Source organism: Taeniopygia guttata, chromosome 2 (assembly GCF_048771995.1).
Source record: "Taeniopygia guttata chromosome 2, bTaeGut7.mat, whole genome shotgun sequence".
NCBI lineage: Eukaryota > Metazoa > Chordata > Aves > Passeriformes > Estrildidae > Taeniopygia > Taeniopygia guttata.
In genome coordinates this window covers 38,370,170-38,391,657 of record NC_133026.1, presented here as the reverse complement: position 1 = coordinate 38,391,657, position 21,488 = coordinate 38,370,170, and the positions used below count along the sequence as shown (strand labels likewise).

Here is a 21,488-nt window from a genome sequence, read left to right as displayed (position 1 = left end):
ACACACTTCCGCCGGCGGCAGCGGTGCCTCATGGGCAACGTAGTCCTGCGGGGGTGCCCGGCCCGGCCCGGCCCCCCGCGCCCGCCAATGGGCGGCGGGGGCGGGGCCGCGCGCTCCGCGGCAGGCCGGGACCGTGCAGGTGCGCGCTCGCGGCGGGGGCGCGCGCGGGGCCGGGGGCGCGCGCGGGGCACGGCCGGGCCGGGGCTGCACAGTCGGGCCGGGGCTCGGCGAGATGCGGCATCCCCCCAGACACCCCCTCTGCCCAGCCCCCGTGAGAGCCCCGCGGCAGGGATGGGGTGGGACTTGGCTTAAAACCCTGAAATGCAGCCTTAGAAAAATATCTCTGGAATAATAATTATTTTTGAAATCGTAAGATTGTGAGGAATGGCTGAGGGAGCTGGGATTGTTTAGTTGCGAGAAGAGGAGGCTCGGGGGGAGCTTCGCCCCTCCCTACAACTCCCTGAAAGGAGAGTGTATGAGCTGGGGGCCGGTCTCCTCACTGTGACTGCAGTGAGAGGACCAGAGGAAATGGCCTTCATCTGAGACAGGGGTGATTCAGATTAGGTATTAGAAGAAAATTTTTCGCTGTTAGGACGGTCAGGCATTGGAATAGGTTGCCCAGGGAGGTTGTGGAGTCACTATCCCTGGAGGGGTTTTAGAGGCATCTGGATCTAATGCTGGATGATGTGGTTTGGTGTTTATGGTGGTATTTCTGGGTTGATGTTTGGACTGGATGATCTATAAGGTCTCTTCTAACCTAATGATTCTATTCTAAATAATGAACACTAAAGAAAAAAAAATACAACAAAAAAACCCTAAAAACAATCCTAAAACATTTTCAATGGAGGGTAGGGAGAGGGCACCATGGACTCCCTGGTTTTACCCACTGGTCTGCTCCTATCCCTGCTCCCCTCCCTCCTGCGTGTGTCACGGCACAGGTTGGATGGGACATTGAGCGATCTGGTCTCATTGGTGGCATCCCTACCCATGGCAAGGGGCTGGAAGGAGAGGATCTTTAAGCTGCCTTCCAACCCAAGCCATTCTATGATTCTATGAGTTAGGTTTTCCCAGCCTGCAAGTCCTTTGCCTCCCTACCTGCAGCTGCAGGATGACCTTTCTGTTCTTCAGTGTATGCTTTTCAGAGTACCCTGGCTTGTGAAGCATTACCTGGTTAAACTCGAATTGAAGGAGGACAACGCCATCCTCTCCTGGTCCAGAAAAGGTACTCTTCAGCCCTCTTTGTGGGAAATGGCTCCAAACAGCAAACTGAGTCAGGGTCTGCTTCCCTGCATGGCTCACTGGCATGCTCATCGAAGTGCTCACTGGAAGTGCCCCTAGCTGCTGGATGCCTCCTGCTAGAACCAGCCCCCATCCATCAAACTGCTTTAAAGCAGACCAAAAAACCTGCTTTCTGCATTTGCTTCCCTGTGCTTCTGCCTTTAGTGCTCCTGTTTTGTAGCTTCTGGTCCATAAAAGCTAGAAACTTTCTTGTGAGCGGAATAAAAGGGAAGGAACCACCATTTTCTTGCATTTCCAGAAGCCATCCTGGTACCATGAGAGACCATCAAACCCAGTGCAAACCCAGGAAGCCTGATAACGCCGTGCGCACATACACCAACACACACAGCCCCTGCCCCGGGGGTGTGCATGCTCCAGCGCTCCCAGTCTCCCCAAACCTGACAGGACAAGTGTCAAGGCTGCAGGCAGGCACCAGCACCACTGGCAGCAGCCTAAAACCTGAAAAAATGGTGTGGGAGGAAACTCTAGTCCTAAAAATATCAGTCGCTGGCAAGCGCTGGGAGGGAGCTGTGCCCCCGCTGCTTCGCGCTTTGCCTTGCGCCTTCCGTGGGCTCGGCTCCCACCCGTGCCCATCCCTGTGCTGGGCTCACAGCCTCCCCTGTCTGCACAGGGCTCCGCCGTGGAACCGGCCCTCGGGAAGCATGGGAAAGGGCTACAAGGTGGTGGTTTGTGGAATGGCCTCAGTGGGAAAGACTGCGATTTTGGAGCAGCTTCTCTATGGAAAGCATACTGTCGGTGAGACATTTTTACCTTTGGGGGGAGGTTGTTTTCTTTTCTAGCATCTTGTTCAGTGTGGGCCCCAAAACACCAGTAATGGAGGACTGCGAACTGCGCTGAGGTGAAGGAGGAAATTAATATGATTTTGTGGCGTCTCTGGGCTGTTCTTAAAATTCATAGTCCCTTGCTTACAGATTTTTAAAAGAGTCTTGGAGAAGAACCCGTTCCATGATGTTCCCAGTAATAAAACACAAGAATGTTTAAAAAGAAACAAACACTGAAAGTAGGTGATGTGCCTGCTGCGTATTTACAAAAGAAATATCTCGTTCCCTGAAAGATGCTGTAGACGCCTGAAAAATAAATAGCTGTCACATGATGAGCGTAGACACTGTTTAGACTTTTGTTTCATCTTCTTAAAGCTTTATTTTACATGGTTTTGGCTAACATTTAATCAAAGCTCTGGAAAGAAAAATTGCTCAGCTTTAGGTTCCACGTTCTATGCTGAATTTCTAAGGCCAAGTGTCTCTGCTCTTTAAGAAATCCCCACGAGGAAAACAGACTTGACAGAGGAACAGGGGATGCCTGATATTTGCTGTGCACAAAAAGGGAACAAAGGCAGAGCCTGCATGTTTCCCTCTGTTTCCACATTTGGCTTTGAAAGGAAGGGCAATGATCATCAGGCTGACAAATTGTTCCTGCCTCACCTAGAAACAAGGGGTGGCACCAGGGCTTTGACAGAAGATGTTTAGTCACTTGGCATTTTTTTCTTGAGCCAGTAAATTAGGCACTGGGATAAGTTTTTGGATAAACAGAAGGATTTCTAGCATGGTGCTTTGCAGCATTGCACCTTTAAAATGTGTGGATGGGAGGAATTTGCTGGCAAAGCCTGATGCAGAACTGTGTGCTAATACCCATGTTTAAAAGGAGGATTTCCTCTAATGTTGCAGCAACATCTGTTTCCAGCATCCTACTGAGCACAAGGCACGTAGCCCTGTGTAGCTTTCAACGTGAAGGTTGCAAAGCTGTGCAGGCTGAAGGTTTTTCCCTTTGCTACCGACCTACCTCTCCTCTGTGCCGGGCTGGGTGACTGTCAGAGACACCCGAGCAGCATGAGCAAGGCCAAGTTACTTAAATCGTATTGCCTTGCATTAATTCCTGCCTCCTATTAGCAACCCCGGCAGGAAGGATATTTGGGTGTTGCTGATCTGAGGAGCTATTTATGGAGCCAGCCATGTACGTGATTATACAACGTCATGGACACTGAGGGAGGCCTCGTGCCTGGGGTTTAGCCGTGGGTGTCCCTCTGTCACTCCCAAATGTCCTGCTGCAACTTGGCCATTGAGCAACGTAGACCTCCCCCCGCGGCCCCCCTGCACTTAAAAAGATCATTTTTCTTTGCCTGCAGCTCTGCTCTTATTTTTTTGGAGTTACTAGTAAGGGAAGGAACAGCTGATAGCAGATGGGGAGTGCAAGGGGAGAAGGAAGAAGGTAGTTTCCTGTTTTCTGTGATTTTGGTCAAATCATATTCCTAAGACATTCAGAGAAATAGGGCAAGTAGTAGAGACAAGATCAAGATATGGAAAGGGTCATTACAGAGCTGCTGCACCCCCAAGAGAAGAGTGGCCATAGCCCAGGAATTTTGATATCCCCCACACAGGCCATCAGGCACATTTGAGGGCACGGATCGATAAGCTGGTGCTTTTGGCAGTCCTGCTGAGTGGTCACCATCCTCCCTGCCTCTTCCTCAGCACATAGGCAGTTGTGGCAGGGGTTGCCTGGAGTATGGGCTGGTGGAAGTGGTTCTCAGAAGACCTGGTGGAAGTGGTTCTCAGAAGACCTTCAGCTGCTGTTCTACTCTGTATTGATTTAACTGCTGAATGCCATTGTGAGGATCTCACTACACGAGGACAGATTTTGAGGAATGGCAAGCCTTTGACTGCTCCTTGGCTGAGCTGCTTTAAACTGCACAATAGTGCTGCCATTGCAGGGGTGACCCTTCCACACCTGAAACATGATTACAGGTTCCTGATCCTTGCTTCCTAAAGTTTGTGAGAAACTTTAGGAATGTTTCCAGAAAGCAGACGTGCATCTTGGCTGCTGGCCTTTTTGGCCGGAGGCAAGAAGGGAGTAGTATGTTTGCTGAAAGCCTGTCTGTTCAGAGCCAACCAGCAAGGCAGCTCACCAGGCATGGCAACATGGACACAAGCTGTTTCAAAACCTGTGCTTCCTGACTGACGGACGTCAGGAGCAGCTCTGCAGCTGCTCCAAGGTGGGGAGGATGGCCGAGCCAACACAGGGAGTCTTTCCGTTCTGATGGCAGGCACATCCTCCTCTCAGTGACAAGAGGCACACTAGAACTTGGTTCGAGGCTCAGAGCACGAGGTCTGCTGCCATTCTCCGAGGTGTCACAGCCACTGTCATGAGGGTCTCCTCCTGGCTGTAAATCAGCCATGAGTCTGTCAGTGCTCATGTGCCTCCCGTTTCCTGTAAAAAGGAGTGGTGGCACAGCTGGTGTCAGGGAAGTGATTAGAGTCCTTGGAGGTTTCATTCTGCTATGTAAAGCCCTTGGCTTTGAGCCTGTGCTCCTGGCTGTGTGCTTGGTGATGATGCTGTAAACCCAGTTGTACTGTTTCTTTTCCTAGAAAAACATGCACCTTCAGGTCTCCCTGGTTTGTCATGGGTAAAGTCCCTAAGTGCCACTGTTACTTATATGGTCAGCAGCTAACACTCTTGCAAAGGCACTAAGATTGCTTGATGTCAAAGAGGAAAAAGTAACCAGGAAGGAGGAATACCCCAAAAAGGGACTATCTGTGTCCATGTAGCATGTGAGAAATGATGTCTGGTATTGGATTTTGTTATAGGCTTTAAACTGCAAGGGAGTTTGCCTTGTGTCCCAAGATGGGAAAGGAGAGGACAAACAGATGAGAGATGCTCTCAGAGCCACGTAAAATAATGTAGCTATTGCAAGGCAGACACTCTTGCCAAACTAATACAAGGAATTAGTAAAAAAACAAAAGGAAACGTTTGAAATGGGTGCAGATTTAGCATTGAGTCAAGTAGGGACTATATCACCATAGGTCAGGGCAAATAGTTGCTAAGGATTGCACATGTGTCTGTGCTACATATGCAATTACAGCAGTGTGCCAGGTGGCCAAGAAGGCCGATGGCAGCCTGGCCTGTATCAGAAATGATGTGACCAGCAGGACCAGGGCAGTGATATCCCCCTGTGCTCACCACTGATGAGGCAGCATCTTTAATCCTCTATTCAGTTTTAGGCTCCTCTCTACAAGAAAGACATTGTGGGGCTAGAGGGGGTCCAGAGAATGGCAATAAAGCTGGTGAAGGGAAGGGTCTGTGATGAGGAGCAGCTGAAGGAGCTGGGTTTGTTCAGCCCAGAGAAAAGGAGGCTCCAAAGGGGGACCTTATCACTCTCTGCAGATATCTGACGGGGGCGGGGGGGGGGGGGGGTGTAGCTAGATGGGGGCCAGTCTCTTCTCCGGAGTAACAAACAACAGGACAAGAGGAAATGACCTCAAGTTGTGCCAGGGGAGGTTTAGATTGGATATTAGGAAAAATTAGGGAAAGGGTGTTCAGGCATTGGAGCAGGCTGGCCAGGGAAGTGGTGGAGTCACCATTCCTGGAAGTGTTCAAAGACCACGTAGATATGGCACTTGGGGATGTGGTTGAGTGGTGGGCTTGGCAGTGCTGATTGAGCAGTTTGACTCAATGATCTTGGAAATCTTTTTCAGCTTTAACTATTCTATGATTTGGTGATTGCCTGGTACCTGGGATGATCTCTCGTTTTGTGACTTAAGTGTTGTGTTCATCCAAATCCTCCACCTTGCTGTTGTGAGGAAAGAGGAGCCAGTCTTATCTCCTGAGTTATGGAAAGGGTCCTAGCCTGGCAGCAGGAGTTGTCCCACTGAGTACCTGTGGTACCTGGCACTGCTTGGCCTGACCTCTCTTGACCAGGCTAGCAGGAGACTTTCTGGCTTAGCTTTGGCACAGGACATGTCTGTAAAAAACATAAAAAAAACAGTGTTCCTGTTCAGTGATGGTGTAGAAGGGAGTCTTTCTTCTGTCTTTAAAATATTTCTGGCCTCTCAGCCTAACTAAAGCTTATCAGTTCAAAAGGAGGACATGAGAACTCTCCCTTGTAGAAAACTTATCTCTGCCCCCTGGCTGTGTAAATAGCTGGTATGGTCACGTTATTCATAAGCAGCTACTTCAGATCCTCTTACTAGCTAGGAATGAAAACACTATATATTACTGTGGTAGAAGCCATAATGAGAGAAATTGCCTCACTTGTTCCAGCTGGAGGGATTTGGGGTTTTGGCTTACTCACTTTGGATGTGGAGGCCAATTAACCTAATTATGCATTCATAGAATCATAGAATGGTTTGTGTTGGAAGGGACCTTAAAGATCATCTCCTTCCAAGCCTCTTGCCATGGGCAGAGACACCTTTTTCCATCTTCATTTCTTAAATTAAAACTACCTGGTGATAGAGTTGCAGTCAGCTTTGCATTTTAGAAATAGATGAAAATGGAACTGAATGTGTGTAACTGAGGCTCACAACCTGGCTATTTGTTGGTGGGACTAGTACTTCCCTAGCAGCTAACTCTAAACAGATCAGCTCCTCTTGAGATTTGTCCAGCTCTTTTCCAAGTCAGGGATCCTCTGCTACATAGTCTTTTGAGATCTAAATAGGAAAAGCCTGTTATTCTGCAGCTTATAAACATAAGGAATAGCAGGTTTTAGGCGCTCTTTGCCGAATTCCTCTGGAAAAAAGAGAAAGAGATTACACAAGAGATCTTCAAAAGTACCCAAGAAGACATGAAATTTATACTGCATCAATGTTCAAGATCCAGCTGGGAACTTTTGAAATTCCATCCTTCTTGAAATTTTGATTTACTTAGGTATTTGCAGTCTATCTGCTGAGCCTACCCTGTGTGTGCAGTATTCATTAGTATATTGAGCCTTTTCTTTTCCTCATTGGGAAGCCACAAGGGCTTGGAACAACATCCAATTTATGACCAAGGCTTCCCGTTGCAGTTCCTCTGTGGCAGCAGTTGGTAAAAAATAAATACCTTTCTGCCTCTCCTAAGATTTACACCAGCTAAGTAGGTGCTAGAGAGTGGCATCACTTCTGTCTATTCCTCCTTTCCCTCTCCCAATTTTTTATATCTTTAGTTTTCAAAGGAAGTGTGACATTGTGCACTATGCTCTTAGTTCCCCTTCACCCCTCCAACTTCTGAACCTGAAAGCTGGCCCACTGTAGTGCTCTGCTCCATGGAAAAGCCAGTCAAGCTGGCAGCAGTCTGCAGGACAGTAACTTTCCAGCACAAGCTGCCCTTGCCCACCCAGGTAGAGGTGGATGAAAGATGCCTGAGGATGCCAGTGAAAGGAAAGAGAATCAGGATCTTTGTGGCAGGGAGGATGGGATGGTGCTAGCACCTCTCTAGGACACTGACTAGTGTTGCTTCTCTTACAACAACTTCCTGACCCATTTTGAATGCAGACCTAGGAAGTGTTTGAATGGGATGCTACTAAGAAGAAGTGTAAATGTCATTGTCAGCAAGATGTGGCTGGTACATGGTCCGGGCTTTAGGAGCAGGGCCTAGAATAAGGTGACACAGGTATTTCTAAAAATTATCTATGTTTACTTAGGAAACTACTTGCATATACTCCCTCCCCCAGTGCATGTAGGTGAAATTTCATCTCTGGAATCTGATACTTGTGCATAAATTTCAACTCCCTCCTAAGTGCCCCCCCATTTCACATTAAAATTTGCTGCTCTATTCTGCTGAGTTAAGTTCTGGGTCTTAAATTTTCCGCTTCATTTTAAAATAGGATGTTAAAAGACGTACTTTTCACAGCTGCTTTTAATGCCATTAGGAAGAGATTGTCACAGGATAACAAGGATGTATTAGAGGCTGTTGGATTACAGTGTAGCATTTAGAGGATGAAAAACTGTACAATATTATTTGTTGCTTTTTAAAAAGAAAACGTAGATACTTATGGTTCCTTCCTTCTTGCCAAAGCTGTGTTTACTGATGCTAGATATTTCCATGACCTGTCTGTACAATGCAGCAAGGCAGAGCAAGAATATAGTGCTGTGTCTAAACAACAGTGCTATATCCAGAAAGGGCTTTGTTCCTGCCTCAGTCTTTAAAAGTGACCCTTTAACACATTCTACAATCACACAGGATGCATTTATGCTTCCTCTTTTCATTAACCTTTGCTTTGTCCTTCTGTTCTTAGTTTTGCTCCCACACATTAGTGTGGCTATATTTGGAGGCGAGATAAATTAAATCTTTGGAAACCTAATGAGAGTTTGATCTATGAAGACTGCACAGAGAGGGGCAAAGAGAACAGCTTGTGCCACTTTCCTGCACAGGAATGCTGCATACATCACGGGAAACCATCAGCGTGGGTGGAATGCTTTAGCTTGTTTGTCAATGTGAAGTGTTTTGAATAGTGTCATTGAATATAGCAAAATCCTTATTTTCAGAGGCCAGATAATCCCTTGTGTTTTCTTAAACAATACACTAAAATGGTCCCTTTTTGGCAGACAAAGAGAATAAAGCAGGACTCATTATTGTAGTCATGCAGCAGCAAACAATTGTATATAGGAGTGCAGTGGAGGCAAAAACGTGGGTTGCAGAGGGCTTGTATGAATACTTAAAACCAACTCTGAAAGTGGCCCAGCTACATTATACATAGATTGTTTCGACCTGTACCCTTATGCACTTGCATCCAGGAGGAACAGATAGCTAAGGTGATTGATGTGTTTTCAGGTTTGGCTTAGGAAAAAATAATTTTAATTAGTTCAAAGCAAGCTGCCTTGAATTACCTCACATTTACTGTGTGGAGAGGAGGAGGGAAAGAGGGCCAGTATGCTGATAGTCAGGGTGGAACGGGTGATATACATATATGAAACCTTGTTACCTTGTACCTGCTCTTGCCTTGCAGTAAATGAACTTGTTTCTATTAGCAAATCTGAGTAATTTTAAATCCCTACGGGATGGAAAAAGCTCACTGTGTATTTGAATAAAAATAGTATGCAACTTTGTTTGCCTGCAAACATCCCCTTCCCTTTCTGGCTTAATTTCACGTATTGGTTAGTTATACCACTAATACACATTCATTTCCAGAATTTGGCTCCTGCTTTTGCAATACGATCCAGCTCATTATGAGGCAAAGAAGTAGGCTTAAGATGTTAGTGCTTGACTATCTGGTGTTCCCTGGCTGTTGTTCCAAAAGGGTATGTTTGGGCAGGCTCGTTTTGCAGCATGTTTGGCACAGAACTGGTACAACTGGGTGGTTGGAGTTCGGAAAACTTGGGAGGAAAGCATATATCTTATCCAATTCTGAATGTGCATGTTGCGTAGATTATTTTTACAGGCATAATCATGTGCTTACATATTAATGTATTTATAGTGTCACTATTGGAAATAGCTAGTGCAGTCATCTAAGAATGCAGCCCTCCATGGAGATGCCAGGTAAAGTCAAGGCCTGGTCAAGTCACTCTGTAAAACACACACAGAAAGCTACTGTGGGGCAAAATTCTGCTGCACTGCAATGAATTCTTATAGTGAGGCTGTCCTTAGAGCAGTGGGACATTCCTGCTTGTTTTCAAACAGGCTTAGAAGAGGGTGCCACAATGGAAGATGTGTATTTGGCATCGGTGGAGACAGACCGAGGCGTGAAGGAACAGTTGCGGCTTTATGACACCAGGGGTCTGCAGGAGGGTGTGGAATTGCCCAAGCACTATTTCTCCGTGGCCGACGGCTTCGTCCTGGTGTACGCCGTGACCAGCCTCGAAGCGTTCCAAAGAGTCGAACTGCTCAAAAAGGAGATCGACGTCTTCAGGGACAAAAAGGAGGTAAATGCATGCTTGGCTAAATGCTGTATCAGTGATAGGAAGTTAAGGTTGCAAAGTTCAACTTTTGTTTCTGTAAGCGTCGTTTACAAAGGAGAATGAATGTACCCACAGCCTTGGGCAACCCAGCAAAAAGGAGGCCTTCACATGCCAGGGAGCTTAATTCACATGCCATGTAGGTCATGCAAAAGAATGTTTTTTTTCCCCTCCTTATTTCCTCTACTACAGCTAAAATTCAGTCAGCTGAATGCACCAGCCAGGACACTTATGACTAATGAAACATTTGGTCTACAGCAGTGCAGTTCATGTTTTTTTAGATATTGTACAGGGGAAGTCAAGTGCATAGAATAATGTAACGAAGGGCATTATCTTTGTTTGTTTTGTATTCATGTACTTGATGGCTTACAAACTAGTGTAATTGACAATGGGTCTCCCAGACATTAGTCAATTGGCAAAGCAGCTTTAATGTATCTTAACAACCATATTGAATCAATTCAATTGTGTGAAATGACTGCTCTATTTTCCCTTAGAAAGCAGCTAGTGTTTTCAGCTGACAGCGTTCCAGCTTAGCTAAACAAATATAACTTGCATGTGGCATTAGCATTATGGCTTTTCCTACAGTATCTATATTCTGGAGTAGTTTTCCCTGTTAAATGTCTTTAGCCTACAGCTTTCCAAATGCCTGTTTTATGCTGTTTAAAAGGAAAAAAAAGCATGAAGAATTAATTGGATAATGGTAAGGAGAGACTTTGCAAAAATGTAACTTGTTTTGTACTGACAGCACACAGGGTGGTAGAAGAAGGCAGGCTCAAGTTTGACGGCAGATGAATGTGCAGTCACAGGAGAGGTATGTTAGGTGGTAGGGCTGGTGTGAGCTGCAGACTGTCACGTATATCAGGAACACAAGAGTCAAGCATAACTCCCCTGCAGGGCAAGGAAAGGTGGACAAGCAGGAAATTTTTCCCAGGCACTGTGTTTTGTGATGGCCCTGATTTGGTACTATACAGCATGTTGAAATGCAGAGAGGGAGTCACAGCCCCAACAAGATCTGTGTCCTGCTCATCTGTGTTACTTGTCAAAACTCTTCTCTCTCATTGCATGCAGGTATTTTAGAAAACAGCCAGTTTGCTTATCCTTTTGGAGAGCTCAAAATTGTGATTCTGACTGAGGATAACATGGTTAAAAAAGTGGTAGCCACAGTAAGATGGATAAAATAGTTTTAATTCCTATGATTTCCATAAAAAATAGGCTTTAAGGTGTACAAGGTGAGATCAGGAGTCCTACCTTAAGGCAAACTGTTAATCAGCAGATTAATGATTCTGTGACTTAAAGTCTAGATTCTACTAGAATAAATTCTTTACTGAACTGGGGATGTATCTACACACATGGTGCTTCTGAGCTGGCAGAACTTCAACTCATTGAGTGGCACAGTCCCCTGTTGCGTGGCAGATGACAGAAAGCACTGATGGCTGGTTCCTTGCCTCTGCTGGCTGTGGGGGGTCTCCAGCACACACCTTAAAGCCTGGCCAAATTTTATACTAAATGGAGGTTTTGTTCTGTTATACTGACAGAGCTTTGCCATAGCTAAAATTCAGCTGGAGCATGCGGTAGATACACATGAAGATTATAGCCTCTTTCAAAGCCCTCACAGAGTGGGGGAAAAAAAGCCCTAAGCAGCATTTTTCCAAACACCCTGGACTGCTATAGAAAAGAAAGGAAGTCTCAGACCTCACAGGAACAGGACAAACATCTCTAGCTGGAAAGAAGCAGAAGGCATTCTGGAGTTAGCCTGATGAACAGGAAAGAGCAAGCAGGTGTGGCCACACCAAACCCCACAAATCATCATCAAGAGAGGACTTTATCACTTGATCTTTGTCAAACCACTAGTATAGAGATGAAAACAGAGTTTGACTAAGGACCTTGAACTAAAAATGACCTTGAACTAACTTAAAACAAGGAGGAGCAGTAGCTTCACGTAGCCAGCACTGCCTTTGGCACTTCCTAGAGCTGAAGCACTGGGAAGGCTTCATGTACCTACCAAGCTGAGCCATGCTGGACTGTCTGGGTGATAGTGAAACAAGTCACAACATAGATCCTTACAACTGCAGACCTGAGTTGATACAGCTGTGCTGCTCTTGAAACTGCTCCCCCGAAGATGCTGCTGGTGCTTATTTGCCCCTCTCAGCAGACTGCCCCCTTCAGCCCTTCGGGTGGCTGTTGGTGCCTGGGGCTGGGCAGCCGGCAGGGCTGAGCTGGGAGAGGGGCCCCACAGCCCAGCCTGCCTGTACTGCTGGCACAGTTGCCTTTATATTGGGGGATGGGGCTTGGGAAAGAAACAAACAGGACAAAATCCACCAGTGTGGGATCCAGGCTTTCTCTGCTGCTGTGCATTTTTTCATCTCTCGAGCTGCTGCTGTGACCTACTCAGATGTCATGCTCTTATCATTTGTCTAGGGCAGCTCAATTGCCAAGTAAGTGGAGAATAGTGTTGTTTAACTTTGGATCTCTTGGCTATTATTTCCCTTCAAGCAATCACAGAGGGCGGGGAGTGGGGTGGCGAGAAGGGGAAGTCCTGCATATCCTATGATTAAAACAAGCTTCCAACCCATAAGTAGATGAAGCTAATTCAAATCCCAGACCCTGATATTCCAATCTATGTGCAACTTACCTTGTGCCAGTGCTAAGTTACAGAACAAGACTGAACTGTGTTGCTCCTTGCCCACTGTTTAAAAGGATGGTGACTGGTGGATAGTTTTGGTATAAAGCTTACCCTCTTGTTTGCTTTGTAGGTTGCAGTTATTGTCTTGGGAAACAAAACTGACCTCCTGGACCAAAGGCAAGTGGAAACAGAAGCAGCACAGCAATGGGCAAGGGCCGAGAAAGTGAGACTGTGGGAAGTGACTGTGACAGATCGGAAAACACTGCTTGAACCCTTCACCTTCTTAGCTAGCAAACTGTCCCAGTCCCAGAACAAATCAACATTTCCCTTACCGGGAAGGAAGAGCAAAGGGAATAACTGTGAAAACTAGACTAGCTTAGCATTGTCTCCTGCTGCCAGGTCACAGTCTAAGTCCTTTTTGTGCCATTTGCTCCTTGCAGTTTCACTTAAAGCAATAATATCATTCAGCAATAAAATCAGCAAGCTTATAGCTAAGAGGTATCCTTCCTTCTCATAGACTTGGCTTGGAAAAGCTGCTGGTGGTAAAAGTCTCAAAGAGCACTTTATAAGAACAGTTACTTTGCAGCCAGGGTTATGGAGGAGGAAGGGATAGATGGATACCTCTCTAGCAGGGGCTTTTACTATACCTGGATACAGCCATGTTGAGGGACAAATCAACAAGCTTACCAGTATATAATCCCCCTGCAGATCTATAGCCTGTAGTCACAAGAAGTATTAGCTGCAATAAAGCATTCAATTTGGAAAGGTGATATATTTGAAATGGCAACAGCTCTTTTACCCTGACCTTAAACAGGGCCACAGGGCTTTTTGATGCTGCAAGAGGCTGAGATCAGTGTCTTGCTGTAGGAGAAGGATATGGAGCAGGAGGAACAATTACCAGATTTAGCCACCTATGTTTTGCTAGTGTCTGGAAGAAAAAAAAAACAACAAAATCATAAAAAACCCACCCCCCACATCTTCTGGGAAATACCCCAACATGAACCTTGTCAACAAAGTCTAGTAAGCAGTGCTTTCAGGACAGGAATTAATTTGTAGAAACCAGAACAGCTCTCAGAGCAGGCATTGATTGAACAACAACCTAAGGACAGCATAACTGTGGGTTTGTTCCAGCATGTACACTACAAATCAGTCACATTCCCATAGGTGGTAATTTTACTGAGAATTATATGGATCGATTTTGTATGCAGGAGGTATTGTTGGGCTCTGCTTAAGACACGCTTACCTGGCTGCTCAGGCAAGCCGCAGCAATCCACCCTCCCTAGGCCAGCTAGCAGCTGGCACAAAGTGCTGTATGACTCTGCAGGTGGGGGCTAAGGAGGGTTGGAGGCTGCTTTTTTGGAGACATCCCTGGGCAAACACCCAGAAATACCTGTACAAATGGCCCCGGTCTTAATGTGCTGCACATGGTGTGGCTGCAGGAGCACAACTGCATGTGCAGTGTTTGACTCAACGCTGGCAAACCTGTGTGCTGCAGGAATCTTCTGTCCCAGGCCAGCCTGGCAGTAAACTGGACAAAAGGGGATATATAGAGCAACTTTTCAGAGATGGGCCAGTTTTTGTCATCTAACAACCTCCTGTACTAATTGATGCTAGCGTTTCTTTATATTTGAAGGCAAGAGCAGGGAGAGGGAGTGAAGTACCCAGTTTCTGCATTTTCCACTAAATTAATCCTCTTTTGAAGAAATACTGAGAATTTCACTGTGAATCAGCAAAACCACAAGCAATATTTGCACTGTCATAGCAGAACTGCTAAATAGTGTGCTTAATGATCACAATTAAGCTCATTGTATTGCTCTTCTTGAATACTGATTAATAAAGCCTGTCAGCATTACTAAAGTCTGTCAACATTATTAATGTCAGAACAGCAGTACACTTCACTAAAAATTAAACAGGAATCCCTACCATTATAATGCAAGTAGACGAAACTGTTTATGTGCTTTGCTCAATATAGTTTGAATTGCTGTGGCCAAGGAGTAAGATAAGAGAGCAATTATGAATGAGCAAGCTCTTGTAATGCCCTGCTAGGAACATACAATTGTTTCCACACTGCAGCTGAGTAAGCACAATAGCACGACTTCCCCACACCTGGCCAGTAAGAGTCATTGTCCCCAGCCATGCTGCTGGACGACACTCCCTCCTCACTCATTTCCTACTGAACACACGTGTACTCCGGGCTTCTCCCTACCCTGAAGACTCTCCCTGTCTGCATGCTGCTTCACTTCTGAGCAGCAGTGGTTCACCTCCTCACTGCAACCTCTTACCAAGGAACGAGTTATGTTCCTCTTCTTCAGTCTGCAGAACCCTTCTGGAAGGGACTTGCATCAGCCTTGGATCAATCAAAATAAGTGAAGATGTCTACTAACAGCACAGCACTAAACTACCCTTGAGCCAAGGGAGTGCAGGTTGACAAGTCAGAATTAACTTAAAATGCCCGGAGATGGAAAGAATGGGGATGACTGCATGCTGCACACTCGGTGCCAATTCTTCTGCCAAGACTGATGTCACCTGTAGGCTGCCAGAGCTGTGCAGTTCAAGTGTAGCTTGCTCACTCGCTCCACTGGACTCCTAGGACTTGACAGTGTTTTAAGACAGGCAAAAGAAACAGTATCTTCTCAATTACTAAGGCCATTTTTCCAAATAGGCTACATAAAGGCAAACACATTTTATTTGATTTGGCTAAATTTAGAGTTTAGATAATTTGAGGCATTCATATTAAAAAAATCACCACCCACTGTTTTCTTTCATAAACTTATTATGATGTTTTTCTAAATATCATAGTGTTTTCTGAGAAGTGATGCAAAATCTAGTGTCTCCTCTGCAAATGATATGTACACGGTGGCTGGTACTGAGTAAAAATGAAACTTGCTGTAGTAGAGTTTTATACAGGGTAAATAAGCAAAGTACAGAGTATAACATAGTAGCTAATGGGCAGAATATCTATTTTGTTCTTCCTGTTCCACTGACTCAAACCCTGCTCTAGGTCACTGGGATCACTTAACTTCTGCAAAACCAGAGTCCCTTCACAAGATAATGGAGAAAAATTATTATAAAGAAGAAAAACAAATTAGTAAACTAAACCATTTTTCTCTTTGTCTAAAGCCTCTACCCTGCTGAATAAACACTGTACAAATCAGTCACCTCCACCAATTACAACAGTTAATTTGACATGTCCTGGTGGCGTAAAGCAAGAAGCTGGCAAAAAAACTACTGAGATTAAGCCATTTATCTCTTTACTCAGTAGAGGAGAAGGAAAGATTACCAGAGGTGCTCCTAGTGTGATGTAGCTATGCACCAAAGAGGTAAACAGCTGAGGGAGCTCATACACCAAACATGCACTGTGTCACATGTTGGCAGTTCAGCCGATGAGGGTATGGTGCTGCTACCCACCCAGCGAAGGAAAGGACACCTCTAATTAACAGATTACTTTGAACTAAGTTAGATTTGCTCTGTATCTAGGTAGGAAGAGAAGTATGTAAATGAAATACTTCCAGAATTTATTTTAAAGTACCAATCCAAGTCTGAGAGCGCAGATGACCACCCAGCACTCACAAGAATGTTGCAAGGTGAAGCACTCGCCATGAAAAATGAATCTGTGCTTCCGGCCTTTACCTTAAGGGAGTGGTCAGAAATGCCATATCCACAATTAACTGCCCTGTTGCTACACACCTCAATGCAAACACTATGTCTCTAGGAGATAATCTTTACAGGTAGTTAAAGGATGTACAGATACTCCTTTACGGTGTTGTCTGCTACCTTACCAGGACACGATTCCTTCTCTTCCAAGTGTGAATAGACCACTCCACCAGAAAAACATCAAGACATTCTTTTCTTCCTTTTACTTACTGTCTCTTTCCCTTCCAGATGGCTTATACTTTTCTAGTTGTACTTTCAAACAACATGCCAGTCCTGCAGAGGCAAGGCTGTGAAAACTTAAGCTAAAAAGTAACCATCGTGGATGCTGTGGCAAGTTACCTCCTCATGGCCAGGTCCCTGCACAACACTTAACGAACAGTTGTGAAGGTCTTATGCTGTCACTCATTGTATGTTTGTCTAGAATTGTCTTCCTAAAACAGCAGCAGCCAGTGCAGATCTCCCTTGTCCTTAACCACAGCATAAATCCTCCAAAGAACCCAGAGACACCATTCTGGGAAAATGACAAAGCAAGGGACTAAGGAGAAATCTTTTCTTCTTCACTTTTTTTTTTTTTAAACATCTTTTTATTAGCACAGTAACAAATGCAGACTTAAGTAGCCCACAACATACAACCAATCCACTGAGTGACTCCTATTCCACACCTTACAGTTAACAGCTTAAGGTATTTCACTACAGGTTACCATAAGTCCTGATTAAACCCTTTATTATTTTCACAAAGATAGATTGGCTTATAAAATAATACATTAACTACTTCTCATTTCATATATGAGGCCATATATCCACCTCTCCATATCACAGATCATGAGATGACAGTCTTTAGAAAGGATTTGTTAAATACCAATGTGCCCTCCATAGGGAAAAACAATCTAAACATCTTTTTACAAAAAAATCCCCAAAAAAACAAAAAACAAACAAAAAAAAAAAAGAAAAAAAAAAGAAAAAAAAAAGAAAAAAAAAACAACCCAGAACAAAATTAATCCCTCAAACCCAAACAAAAAGTAAAAACAGTGTGTAGAGTCTTGAAAGGACTTTTACATAAATGTCAACCTATGTACCTGTACAAAATTAAGCTGTTTTAATCTTTTACATATTGCAAGCAAACTGAAAACCAAAGAAGTCTAAGAAGTTTACATTCTTCTCGGTACTATATGTGAGCTAATATTGCTGAACTAATTACAGTCTTAAAGTATGCTATTCCAAATCCTAGCTGTCTACTGTAGCAAGATACCTTAAGTTACAACAACAAAATCTTAGGAAATAAAAGACTGAATAAAATCTGTTATAGAAATACCCTACTCTTTACCAGCACCCTCCCACCCCCCACCCCTTCAAAATCATAAGCAGCTCTTTCCATCACAGACAAATAATGTAAGAGTTTGATGAAAATCCAATTTATGTAGCGTATCTTTTGGTCCATTGTCTGGCCATTCTGTCATGCTCTGCTCTGTTAGTCATATACTGAGTGGCAATGCTTCCAACCAGGGGGTCAGCTGAAAAGGAAACACATCGCTTATTTCAGACAAGTTACCCAATAAAAGCTTTTAAATAAAGCTGAAATGTGAATTTCATACAAGGCAAACACATGGGTAAGGTACACTGTAACAATCTAAACATACTGAATTGATAATCTGTGTCTTCTCTGATTTTGTGTATTTATGGCGATGTACTAATCTGTAATTTAATTGTGTGAAATGCCAATAAAGTTTTAAGAAGTTTAAGACACAACAATCAATCATATTTTGCATTACTGAGGGCTTTCACCAATTCATGCATTTCAGGTTTATTTTATTCCTTCCAAGGGTGCCTGAGATACTCATGTGTCTCAAGTGTACTTGTAACAATGTAAAGCTGCCTTCTAGGAAAGATAAAATTTAAAAAAGGGGTTTAGTACAACAAGTTTAGTACACTGTGAAATCTGGCCTTTCTCTCCTCTTTAGACGTATAAAAATGCAACCTGTAAAATTACTTTGGAAACGAAAACATATTCCTCTTAACTTGTGTGGACAGCAGGTGGGTTAGAGCAGCAGTGATGACCACTTGTGGCATAGTTGGCCCCTTGTTTTAAACGGATGATGGAAAGTAAAAGGTTTTCAGGCTGGGAAGGTCTATCTCCCTCCATCACCTCTGACTGCCCTGGAGAGGGAAATGTGCTCCACCGGAGGCATGAGCTGAGCTGGCCATACCAATGGAACGAGGAGGGCCAGGTTATTTAGGTGCTGGGAGGAACTCAAGGCGGCAGGTGGACTTACCGGGGTTACAGTCTGTGAGGAGGGAGCAGATGGAGAGGAGAACTTTAGAAATGGTTAACGCTGGACTCCAGTTGTCCTTTAAAATGTCCAGGCAGATGACGCCTTGGCTGTTAATGTTACAGTGGTAGATCCTTGTCCGGAACGTGACCTGCAAGAGAGGGGTGTGAGTGTGCCGGGCCGGGCCGGGCTGACCCGCCGCGCTCCCCGGGCCGCCGCCGCCCTCTCGCGGCGGAAACGGGAAACAGCCGGGCCTGGAACAGGAACGAGTGACAGCCTCGGGAGCCAGCTCCCACCGTCACCCAAAACCCAGCTCCTGGTGGGTTTAATTTCTTTTCCCCACTCTTTTATTTTTTTAAGTAATTTTTGTCTTTTTGTTCCCAGTGACAAAAGGGCCCAGGGCCTTAACATCAGCATTTTTCTCCCTCTAGACTCCCAAGGATTTATAAAATCCTCCGGACAGGCGCTTGGAATCACAGCTTCCTCACTTCTAAGAGGCTCAGCAATGGGGGAAGTTAGATTTACTTATTTTCATGATGTGACTGAGCTAGGCAGCTTGCCACAGAAGTTATCCAAAAGGGAAACACGAGCACCAGGAGCCGTGCTCAGAACACCATGGGACCCGCACAGAGGCCTTACTCCGACTCACTGAGTGAACAGCAACAACTAATTTGGTGCAATTTGCATGGATTAGGATTATGAGCGTGAATAAAGGCTGGTGGGTTCATGTGCTAAATCCTCAAAATTTGTCAGCTATCCACACCTAGAAATTTTATTGTCTATTTATAGGTCACAGAAATATTTGCAAAACACACTTGGTAAGTGTGTGGTATGACAAGAACACACCAGTGCTTTCTCTAGAGATGGGACCAGCCCACACATAAAACTTGCCAGTCAATCCTCATTTTTATTACTGCCTTTCTGATGCAAAAAATTCTTCTGTGACCCTTGCTCTCACAGGCTTGGGGAGCAGGCACAGGGTGGGGTGACAGCTACAGAACTCTGGTGTCTGCCATGTCCCTGTGCACTGAATCCATGCAGTGTTTCCAAGAATGCTCCCAATGCACAGAGCACATGGGCTATTTTTGGACTTCCAAAAGCGGTTACTTGTCACACAGGAGACACCCACACTGCATGCTTGGGGAGATTTTACGTTTATTTCTTGTGAACTGCTTGGATTTTGGATTAAAACAGGAAGCAAACAAAGGAAACCCCAAATCCCTGCACGTTTGCACATTATGGGGGAAATAGCAAAATGACTGCAAGAGAGCAGGGACGTGTTACCCTCCCACACCTTCTGCAGAAAGCTGCCACTCCAAAACCAAGAACTCCTGATGCTTTCTACCTAGGGAGCCTTAGAGGCACAGCAGACAAGAAGCCTAAATGACCTTTGCTTCCCAGATCATCTAATCTTCCGAGGAAAGGCAGCAATTACTCCCTGCAGTCATGTGGAAGTCCACGTGCAGCAGCCTGAGCAGAGGGCGGATCTGCCTCTGCTGTACCTGCCCCAACCCACACTGTTCAGGGCACAACACATTCGTGGCATTTGCAGTTGCTGGCAATGGCTCTGCCTCGGGTTCCAGGCTCTCCCTCAGCCCAGCCCTGCTCAGTATTTCTGTGTCTGACCTGCACCTTTGGTCTCCTTCCAAAAAGGTTTCTAACTAAGCGAGGTAACAATTTTGACAGTTTAAACACTTCCAGAAGTGAAAACATGGACTATTTCCAAGTTGATACAATAAGGACCAAACTAACAAAGGTCAACAGTTCTAATTTGTAAACACAGAAAGTTGTTAATCCTGATTCTCAGCACAAAAGCTAAATACTCTATAGACAGTTTCTCAGTCCAGTTGACCAATAACTGATAACAAGGCATGAATGCTGTTTGCCTTTAAGAGTAAGATTTATTTTTAAATTACTTTTCATGAAGGAGGGGAAAGTGAAAATGAAAGAAGACTCCCATATACTTGCAGAACAGCCTGGTTCCTTAACACACCTTAAGATACAATCCTTAAGGGATATATCCATGGCACTAAGAGCAGTTTTCTCCAGTGAGAGGAACTCTACCAAGCACTGTGGGAAAAAAATCTAAATTTGTTTTCACTTTAGCAGCAACTCAGAACTAGGATGGTATCAGACACTTAGAGTCCAGCTGTTTGCCATTTATGATTTTAGCTGATGGCACAAAAGCCAGCAGTGCAGAGAAACCAAATGGAGCTGGAAGAGGGAGAAACTGGAAGCCCATTTGAAAACAAACAAAAATATTTAAAGTAAATGCTCATTACACCCTAAAGAAGAAAAAAAAATCTCACACCAACCTAGTACATTCAGACCAAAATCAAAAGAAACTGAGTTACTTGGAAGGTGGTGAAGAGAACAGCATGTGGAATAGCAGAAAAATATAGTGTAACTGAACAATTTGGAAATGTCCCACCTGAGATTACATTAATGCAGTAACTACATGGAGTTAAGCACAGCTTTTGAAAAGACATAAAAGAATCTAATCTCAACCTTACCCTGAAGTGATAGCAGAGGTTAATTTACACAAGCAGCAGAATAGGAGTAGGTGGAAGGAAGTGGTTAGAGGTTATTAATACAAATGATCAAAGCACACACATCAGGTCAACACAAGTTACTGTTTTCACCTCAGTAAATGAAATCTAACCCAACTATAATGTAACTCTTTGGAAAATGTGCATTGTAATAGTACAAATACTGAACTCTTAAATTCTAATTATACTTGTTTACTGGATTCTCCTAAATCCAGGCACACCCAGCACGTGCCTGACTCATTTGCTGTCTAAAACACAGACAAAACCAAAATGCAACACAAAAATGAGAAAACATAAAAAGCAGAAGATATTAACACAAACATTTTCAAGGTGTTGTATAGAATGCTCAATTAAATGCAAAAGAACTCCATTATACATATTTAGGACATGAAAGAGAGTATCTGTCCCTGCATCAGATTTCTCCCACTGAAGTTCCTTGTACCATGCAACGCATTTCCAA

At 44.5% G+C, this 21,488-nt stretch overlaps 2 protein-coding genes across 5 annotated transcripts in view; one reads left to right on the top strand and one right to left on the bottom strand.

The window, feature by feature from the left end:
- The first annotated feature begins 48 nt into the window (after positions 1-48).
- NKIRAS1 (NFKB inhibitor interacting Ras like 1) lies at positions 49-14,415 on the top strand. Its single transcript, XM_030264978.4, has 5 exons — positions 49-139; positions 1,129-1,222; positions 1,910-2,034; positions 9,661-9,902; positions 12,689-14,415. The coding sequence occupies exons 3-5, from the start codon at positions 1,941-1,943 to the stop codon at positions 12,926-12,928; spliced, it is 576 nt and encodes a 191-aa protein (XP_030120838.1). The 5' UTR covers positions 49-139; positions 1,129-1,222; positions 1,910-1,940; the 3' UTR covers positions 12,929-14,415.
- A 2,358-nt stretch (positions 14,416-16,773) lies between these two features.
- The window catches only part of UBE2E1 (ubiquitin conjugating enzyme E2 E1), a 45,333-nt gene continuing 40,618 nt past the window's right edge, over positions 16,774-21,488 (bottom strand). For all 4 annotated transcript variants that reach the window (XM_041714472.2, XM_072925699.1, XM_030264976.4 and 1 more), the window contains 2 exons: positions 18,483-18,630; positions 16,774-17,723 (listed from right to left, as the gene is read on the bottom strand). In XM_041714472.2, coding sequence (XP_041570406.1) covers positions 17,626-17,723; positions 18,483-18,630 — 246 coding nt within the window. In that variant the 3' untranslated portion in view covers positions 16,774-17,625. The remainder of the gene's footprint in view (positions 17,724-18,482; positions 18,631-21,488) is intronic.